The sequence below is a fragment of the Mesitornis unicolor genome, unplaced genomic scaffold, assembly GCF_000695765.1.
Source record: "Mesitornis unicolor isolate BGI_N332 unplaced genomic scaffold, ASM69576v1 scaffold18502, whole genome shotgun sequence".
Classification (NCBI taxonomy): Eukaryota; Metazoa; Chordata; class Aves; order Mesitornithiformes; family Mesitornithidae; genus Mesitornis; species Mesitornis unicolor.
In genome coordinates, this window is record NW_010167341.1 from 20,784 (window position 1) to 30,650 (window position 9,867).

The following is a 9,867-nucleotide window of genomic DNA, read 5'->3' on the forward strand; positions in this document are numbered from 1 at the left end:
TATTTGAAAAAAAAAAAAATCAGAACATTGCCCCATCTTTCAAATTTAAAAATTCCTTTCTCGAATTGTATTCCTTAAAGCAATTACCGAGATGCTTGCTGCAGCGTTGTACCACAAGCTCTTTCAGTTTTAAGGCTATGATCGGCTTCCTTCCCAGGGGGTGGAGTTCTCCCTGCTTCTGATGACATGGTCTCCACAGCAACGTCCCTCCAGCAACTGGACTGCACACAGCGCGGCCGCTGCTTCAGGACCGCTGCGGTTCAAAAAGCCGCACCGAAGAGCTGCGATGTCGGCAGAGTTGAATGATTTGTTAGATGAAGTACAGAATACGCCCTCTAAGCACACTTTGGGCTAAAAAATGGACAACTCCTTTGTGGAAGAAGTGGCTGCATCACTGGTGAGAGAATTTCTCAGTAGAAAGGTAACTTGTCTCGATTTTCTCCAGCTAGTACAAATGAGAATGACCCATGAAAAATGTTAGGTGGTAAAAGATTGAGGATTGCTGGGATGGGGGGACTTCTTCCAGCCTTAAAGCTGCTAGAGCTGAACTGTAACAAACCTCTCGGGTGAGGATCCGCACTACATTTCCCACAATGCCTCTTTATTGCTGAATATGGACGGCAGCTTCCTCCTTGAGTGGAAAGCCGGATTTTTACCCACACGTGCCTGCAACATTAAATCAGTATTAAATCAAGAAACAAAGTTTCAGGCTTTTTTCTCGTTAATACCTATCTTGTTGTTGTCCTTGTGTTTACAAGAGGCTTACACAACTTCGCAGGATAAATACTTTAAAAAAAGAAAACCAGTAATGAGGTTTTTCCTCCAGTTTTCAGTAACAGCTTGGCACACAGCAGCTTTATCTGAGGGGAAGGGGACAGGGAGAGGGGAAGGAGAGAGGTAATTATACTTTTCACAAACTTAAAGCTGTAAAGGAAACGTTGTACTGTATGTAGGTGTGGGGAGTGTGGGACTGAGCAGAGCAAAAGGCACCTTCACATTTCCAGGTGAAAGTAGCTAAAACTTTCTATTTATGGTCAATCCAAATATTGCTGATGTCCGGCCCAGTCAGTCCCCCAGTGCCAGGAATGTTAGCTTGTATCAGAAATTAAACAGCTGCTGTCTTATTAAGAGCTACACAAACCTCATTTTTCTTCATCTGTTTTGCCTCCAGTCTCCAAATGCACATTTTCAATGTTTGTGAACAAAGTTGAAACAGTTGCCAGCAGAATTTCAGATGCAGAATTCATTATCTGCCATTTACTGCCAGAAGTATGAGAGGCTCAAGTCTGTCAGTTCAACTGATTGCAAAGATTTTTCAAATGAAAAGCATTTACATTTCGGTGCTAGATATCTTTAAAGGTAAAACTGAAAAAAAAAAAAAAACAAAAAAAAGAAAGGGAATTCCTTGCTGGTAAAACAGACCATAGCTTACAAGAATAACTTAAACTTGACTTGCTGCATCTATTTCATACTATGGAGTCAAAACAAGGTGCACTGCTAATCCTTTGTGCTCCTGCACAAGTGTTCCCCTGCTTCCCCTAAATCTTTAACACACATCAGAGCCACCTGTGATAATGATCATTTATATGCCACAACTTGCCCATAGTTTCCTAAATCTGAGCCGGAGAATTAAGCTGCAGAAAATAAATCCTTTGTTGTAACAATAACTCTTCATAGGAGGAATTGGGACTTTCTCTCTCAAAATAGTGGTTTGAAACCTGTTCTAAACCACTTGAGAGCCAGAGTACACCTGACATTCGGCCTTGGTAATTACACAAATAATCACATAAATCACATTTATGAAAAGCTGTATCACATCCTGATGGAAAAAACAAACACAGAAAGACTGTGTCATTAAATTACAGGTTCTAAGGGTTAGCTTGTTACTAATTACTGCCATTTTAATGTATCCAGAAGTTTCATATTACATCCAACAAAGTCAAAAATAAAAGCTTTGTAAGTTGTACTGTCTCAAGTACTCTGAAATCTGCCACTTTTCCTTCTCAGGGTTTGAAGAAAACCATCGCTACCATGGACCGAGAGCTTCCACGTTCTGCACTTAGCATCAACAACAGGAGTGAACTTCGAAATGTCCTGCACCTGCACTCCTTGTACAAACAGAACAAGGTAAGGAAACAGATCATGCTCCCCAAAATGTGGCATCAGATCCCAGGAAACGAGGGATCCCACGTTGCTGTGGACAGTGACAGTTCCTGAGGAAAGGAGATCTTAACCTCTAGGGAGACTGCAGCTCGTGGGACACAGCTGAGAATCTGGCAGTCCATGAACCTATTACAAAGTGCAAACTCCAATAAACCAGGAGCAGTTACTCACTTCAGCACCTTTTCCATAATTATGGCTAGAATCTTCAATTTTGGAGGTACCCCTGCCTGCCCATTTCTATTTGAGTCTAAGACACAGCAGGTGAAATTATACTTGTAGCATTTATCACTCTTTGAAATGCAGTATAAACAGCAACATTTGATGTCAGGGACATCAGTGGATATTTTTGATTTAGTTCCTAGACTCAGTCCTGTCCACTCATGACTTAAAGCCCCACAATGCTTTTGCTAAGCAGCACGAGATTATCCAGTAATAAGTCACTTCAAAAAAATCTCCCAGTGTAGTTGCATCACTGTAGGCGACATTGTAGCTTTTTTACTGAAGCCCTTAAGTTCTGTGGTGGTTTTTTGTTTTTGTTTTTAAAATGTTCATGTACACAGGAACACATTTTCCAGAGTACTGTTGAAAAACAATGTAACAAGTGGGGTGGGGTGTTGCCCTATACTTTAGTTATCCCAAGCACATGCACAGAGTTCAATAATCCATGCTTCCCACCAAATTCTGATAAAATAAACCACAAATACTGAAGTTAGGCACTAAAAATACTTGCAATTCATTCTACATGCTTCTGAAGTTGACCTGGTAACATTAAAAAAGATGTGTTATAGCACAGTTACCATACTTTGGAATGTTTAGCTAAAATGAGAATAAGAAATGACTGTAACGGGTTGTTTCTTCTATATCAATGCTTACTTCATTTAACACACCAACACCCTTGAGCTCTTGACATTCCCAAACTGACATCTTCAACCTTTCTGTATTGTTCACAGTCACATCCAGGGTAAATCCATAAGCAGGTATCTCTAGAAACAGTTCAGATGGAGACCTCATCACCACCTACAACTGCCTCAAGGGAGGTTGTAGAGAGGTGGGTGCTGGTCTCTTCTCCCAGGTGATGGAGGATAGAACAAGGGGAAATGGCACTAAGCTGTGCCAAGGGAGGTTCAGGTTAGAGATAAGGAGGAAGTTCTTTACTGAGAGGGTCGTCAGAGGCTGAAACAGGCTGCCCAGGGAGGTGGTGGAGTCACCATCCATGGATGTATTTAAAGAGCGGGTAGACGAGGTACTTAAGGATATGGTTTAGTGGGTAGACAGGAATGGTTGGACGTGATGATCTCAGAGGTCTTTTCCAACCAAGCGATTCTGTGTGTGATACTGCACAGTGTAAAAAGAACATCGTGTTTTAGGCTGCAGCAAGACTAACAAAGAGCTGAACAGTCACCAGGAACTTTCTTTTTCTTTTTGGATAGGCAAAGGAGAACCCACTGAAAACACTTCTTGAAATTATTACTAATTACTTCCTCGAGCACCGTGGGACTTCCAGAAGCACCAGTTCAAGCTCTGCTCTCTCAGCTCCTCAAAGTAAGAGCTCAACTTCTCATCCACCCAACTTATCGGATGAAGATCACCTGCGTGGCAGTGCCGTTATGCTTGATGAAAGGGAAACTCAAGCCCACAGGTACAGCCTTCTTTCTTTCTCTTTGCCCCATGTAGTCACTATTTTTTTTTTAAATTAAATAAGGGAAATAATGTTAAAAGTTTTATTCTTTATACCTGCAGCTACACTACCTTTTATTAGTTGTCCTAGTAATACAAAGCTTAAATTTCCATATTAATATCTCCTATGCAAGCCACCCTTCAAAAATGCTCTTTATTTCTTACCAATTTTGAAGATTGATAATCTATTACATCTTTCAGTCACTGAAACACATAGCAATCTGAGCTTTTATGCCTTGTAAATTGGAAATACTCAAATTGAAGCATATTCTGCTGAGAAACTAACCACCTGCACTCACACTACAGGAATATTCAAGCCTTACATAGTCAAAAGCAATACATACTATCTTAAATTCAGTATTGTTACAAACAGTGTAGGTTCAGTTATTTCCATCTTGCAAAATACCTGAAAACAGCATGTAATTGAGTCTTTCAAATGCATTTATTAGTGCCCGAAGGTGGAGTAACAGCTCTGTGCTTCAATAGAAACCTTTTTAAATGGGCACAAAAGAGTAATTCACCTTCCCAGCCTTGATTCTCAGGGAATTAATCTAATTTTATTCTTCATTCTAAACACAGCATGCTCAAAGTAGCTACGTTTGAGCATCAGTGCCTGCAAAACCCCAGTAAGACCTTTCTTACAGGGGAAGAAAGCCAAGAATTTTTAAGGTGATGCTACCAGCTGAGAAGTGACACTTGAAAAAGAGATAGTACAAAAGAATTAACTGCTCCTCTTTTTCAGATACAGGAGCTTATAGCATGTTGTCAGTGATCTTCTCTCCTCCTGATACTGTCCCACCTTATGGTGCCTCAGAGCTCATACCTGCCTCATTTTCTCCCCCTTACACTGCAAGTTGTCCCATTCCCTTTACGAACCTCTCCAATGCCTGCAGACTTTTCTTACTACAAAAAAAACCTTTATCCTACACAGAAATTCACAACCCCCACACACCCCCTGTCGACCCCTCAGTAAAATGGCGACACCGCCCTCGCCCCACAGCTCATAGCCCGCGGTGCGCATGCGCGTGGGCAGCCGAGCGCTTCCCTTCCCGCCGCGGGGGAAACTGCAAAGCGAGTGCTTGGCTGCCGGCCCAGAGTGACCGTCAGGGCTCAGGAAGTGGGACGTTATGGGGCCGCTCTGCTTTACACTGGCGGGCACTCTATGGTTTTGGTCGTCCACTGACAGGAAAGACATGCGCAGTGTGGTTTTTGAGGCGATTCCCTCTCTATGGATGTGGACACCCCCCCCCCCCCAATATATGTTCATTATACAAACATGTGAACGCACAAATGCAAAGAGGCAAAGTAAAATCCCATACGGCGACGGGAGAGGATGAGGACTGGTGCACTGCTGTGAGGAAGGGGGCCCCTTGCCAACATGACGCGGGCAGCGTCCCTCAAAGGGCGAAGTGTTCTCCTTCGCTGCCCCAGCCACTGTGGTGAGAGGAGCCAAAATTGGCAGATTAAAAGTAAATTGAAAAGTGAAAGCCAGAAATGCCCAACCTTTTGCGTGTATGAGCTTGGAAACATTGCCCAGCCACACACTGAAAGCTACCAGCACTGGAGAGGGCAAAATCCTGTATTGATTTGGAGGTTTCCATCTGAATCCTGTGTGATTTTTTACCAATTTTCATGGCTTCATATGCACCAAACTCACTGGCTACGCCTTCCTGAGATGAGGGAGGCTGAAGTTAGTTGAAGGTGTGAGGAAGGTGGAGGTGCAAATAGATCCACTGGATGTGATGGGGGAATGTGGGCTTTGGGGCCTGTCCTGATACAGATCAGTATTTGTACCTGATCTTTTTTTCAAAACCAGCTGAGAATCTGACCCTCAGACACACTTCGTTATTCCTTGGGTTGGGTCTTGTCCCAGACGTGCAGTTTGCGTTTCCACTGCATGGCCACAGGAAGAGGCTGCAAAGCTGCCATAACAAGGGCTGTGGTGGGCAGGTTGCCAGTTGGGTTCAGCCACGTCCTATTTCAACCCACAAAATGAACCAGTGAGAGGAAACACCTTGGCAAAGCGCAGCTCTGTGATCCTCCTAGTCCTTTCCATCCCCTCCGGGCAAGGCAAAATCAGGCATTAACAGATCAACTAGCCATTGCCTGAAAGTAGTTTTAATTTCAACTACCTGGATAATTTTTAACAGCGCTTTCAGGAGTGGAGAGTGTAATTAGTTTCTCTTCACTGGTTCATTATTAAAAGAGTCTTCTTTCCTTTTAACTTAGCTTTTGAAGTTTTTTTGAATGTCTGTAACTGTTAAAACAGTCTCTAAGCTATCCCCTTTGGCACTGAGGTGTTACGTGGTCCTAGGTCAGGAGTAACAGTCCTCGGATTTCCCAGTGCTCCCTGAGACTGGTCTTCCTCCCTTCAGTTTACATAAGCAACGTGTCTTCACAACACAAAACACACTACTTCAAAATTAACTGGTTAAATAAAATGAATGCTCTTGTGGTACAAGATGCTTCAACTCATGGAATTGCTTTGCTATGAAATAGGTCAGAGAATAAAATCCTAGAGTGAAAAACTAGTTCAGACAATTATCATAAAGAAGACTGACATTTTCAGGTTACACAGAACATAAACTTATCAAGTGACATAAAAGAAGTCTCAGTGAAATGGGACCTACTCAATAAAAGAACTTCCATTTGACAATGGTCTGATGTAATACAGACAGTGAAACAGATCCTGAGGAAGAAAATCAGTCTTGAATTAGAAAATCAGATTTCTTACAGGCTGAAAAGATGACTTTTTTTAGTAAGAACATGATTTGTTGAAATATATTGTCAAGAAAGAAATGCATATGGTATTTTACAATCGGAGTCACAGATCTGGATGAATCTCACTTGCATTTCAGAAAAGCTTGTTTATAGCATTATATATATTATATGCAGTCAGCAATGCCTTGTGCTGCTACCTGGAGAATCAGGCTGAAGCATATGGAAGAGGTCAACTGACAGCAGTGTAGCAAACTACTATCAAGCAGAAGCCGAAATACAGAAATACCTCTCTTTTTGAACTAAAATAGATGTTCTACATTTGAACAAAGGGTGAAAGGGGTCAGTAGAGTCAAAGTTATATGATATCAGAGAATGTTCGTAAAAGTATTAACAAGTTTTCAAACTTTCAACCAAGCAGATGGAGAAGGAATGGGAACTGCTGGTGGTACCTTAGGACCTGCCTGGTATGACATATAGTTTGCTTTTTGTTATGGTATTATACATATCAAAATAAGTAAGGATAAGATTAAAGTGTTACATGTATTATAACCAACTGTGACACATAATAATGATATTGAAATAATGTCCTAAAGACCTACCTATGGATGTTTAAGTGAAAAGTGGTTGTATTTGACTACCATGGCTAGCTACGGCGTAACTTAATTTGACAACAGTGCTTTAATTGACCCAGCAGATGTTTTCATTGATTTCATGTGCATTATTTTGATCTTTGAAGTTTTGCCTTTTTCTTCCTTGTAGATGCGATGTTGAGAATCCACAAGATAAAATCCCTCCATCCAGAAAACATCAACACAAAAGTGAAAAATGCCACACAGGGACAATCCACAACAACCACTTACCCTCTGATGGGGATAAGAAGTCCAAAGATAATCGAGATGATTTAAAAGCAGCAATAATTTCTGAGGAGTTGAAATCCACAGTGAAGGAGAAGCCAAGGGCCAGGACTGGTCTCATTGTCAGAGGAATGATGGCTGGACCAGTAGCGAGTTCACCAGAGGTGATTTCCAACACTTAGGAAATATTTGGCTTGGTCATGGATTTTATATCTAACCTGCTGTGATAAAGTCACTTGCAAATAATATTAAAATGATTTCTGCATGCAAATCCATTAAATCCACAGTATGAAAATAAGTGGGAATAAATAAGTTGAGGAAGTGGTTCTGGTTAATTCCGAAATTCGAACTGTTTCAGATACAACCGCTACAGGCAACTACCCCCTGCATGTCTGTGGTCTTTGGTTATAGAAGTTCTTTATAACTCTTTTCCATTCTTGCTGTCTCTTGACAAGATGGGGTTTTCCATTTTCCTAGGAAGACTGCTTTTTTTTACCTTAGCAGTATCTAGAGTTTTCAAGGTTTTCTTCGGCATGGGTATCTGTTTTACTCTGGTTTTTTTCTAGTAGCAATTTGAAACTGAAAATTACTTTCAGTTAGAAATATGTTTCTAAATTGGTGGTGTCTGACCATATTCCATCAGTAAATGTTTTCAAAACACATTTCTAAAATTCTTACCTCTTTTTTTTTTTCCCCCTTCCTGCTGCTTTTATAGAGACAGGAACTTTCCCAGTATAAAATTAGGCTTGCAATAATGAGAAAATGAAATATTTTAAACATATCATCTAGATCATACTGAAGAGAATATGGAAGTTAAATGACTTAGTTGGATTTTCCTAAATATCTCTGGTTTGGAAATAAAGAGTAGATACTTGTAGTTGGCATTTTTCCACAATAAAATGTCTTCTACGTCTTGGTTTCCTGAGTTGGGTAAAACCCCAAAATTAAGCTTTTAGGAGGTATTTTGTTGATGTTCTAAGGTAAAAGAAAGCAGTTTTAAATGGTGTAGAGCATCTTTAATACTGCTCAAATTTTCATTAAAAATGTATGTTTGTCTTATGATTTTTTAAAGAATCAGATTTACTGTATAACCTGATTCCTAACAATAAACAAATTGCTTAGACCCGAAATAAGTGATAGAGCTTTCCTTTGCTTTTCATGTTTATTTAAGAATGCCCAACATTTAATCTATGTCTTTAATGGCACTTGTTTCTAGGATCTGCCAAAAAGGAGGCTTTCAAAGCGATCCACTAGCATAAGCAGCACATCACAGATCAAGGGTGAAGACCATGAAGAAAATTACCTGAGTGTCCATAGCACTGATTTTCAAGAAAGCAAGGGATCTTCAACACAAGGAAATACGGAGTTTGCATCAAAGACTATGGCAAGCTCACATGCAAGTTCAGCCTCTGAAAAACTAAGAAATGTGCCCAGAGATACAGAGGACTCTGTTGCCAAACTGCTGCCCGAAGGAGAGAGGACCAAGACCGAAGAAAGAAAATCAGTGCCAAGCTTTGGTGCAGACAGCAATGAAAAAAGCCTTAAAGTGAGTGTCCCTCACAGACATTCAGTGTCTGGAAGAGAAAAGAGAGAAAGAACCCTCAAGAAAAATGAGAGTCGGTTGTCGGGCCACAGGTAAGAATATTTATAAAGATATTACACTAAAATGTTGAGGAAATCTGATGGAGGACTAGGAGTGATGACGCCTTTTGATTTCACTGAGGGGAAGTAGCTGGAAGATGTGAAGATGCTGGAAGGCAGAGAAGTTTTAAGATTTAATTTACTAACTTCTGACACCCCAAACCACTCAAGACTCCTTTCTTGGTCAGTGCAGAGACTCTAGGGGTGCTAGGGTCATGCCTAAACAGGCTGGTTTAGCTACCAGCACAGTGCTGTACCATGTAGAGACACTGTTGTATGTCTTTAAAGCAAGACAGCCTGCGTCCTTGCAGTATTATGCTAAGCCAAATTAACCTTCCTATGCACAATGATGCTGCAGCTACACAGCTCTTGTGTCTCAAAGTATTTTACTCAAAAGTTAGCTCAGATTTATTTTTATTGCTTCACATTGATATTTAGAAGGGCCTCCTTCTGTGAGCTCCAAATATACAGGTTTTTTCTCTGTCTTATACTCTTAATTGTTTTGTTTTGCTTTGTTTTGCTTTGTTTTGCTTTGTTTTGTTTTGTTTTGTTTTTTCCTATCCCGAATTTGAGAAGAGTAGGAGGGGTGAGATTTTGTTTATTTAAAGGTTGCTAAAGCAGTAAAGCCCAGATTGCCACATCTGAAAGCTGGCGTCGTAATGGGGCTGTGACTTGGGTTGGATTTTGAAATGCTTCTGGTTGAGTCATCCATCAGAGTTTAACCAGTCTGGAATTCTGAACCAGTGAAGATGCTCGAGATTTGAGCAGTGCAGGGCAACTGTGCATATATTAAATCTTCATAATAAAAGCT

The 9,867-nt window shown here is 40.8% G+C and overlaps 1 protein-coding gene across 1 annotated transcript; it reads left to right on the forward strand.

Moving 5' to 3' along the window:
* Positions 1 to 358: 358 nt before the first annotated feature.
* On the forward strand, positions 359 to 9,050 carry LOC104535079 (protein FAM188B-like; the record flags this gene model as incomplete). The annotated part of the gene is made up of 5 exons (XM_010178666.1): positions 359 to 421; positions 2,008 to 2,127; positions 3,594 to 3,802; positions 7,321 to 7,579; positions 8,632 to 9,050. Coding segments are annotated over exons 1-5 (1,070 nt in total), but the record flags the coding sequence as incomplete, so codon positions are not given.
* Between the last annotated feature and the right edge of the window lie 817 nt (positions 9,051 to 9,867).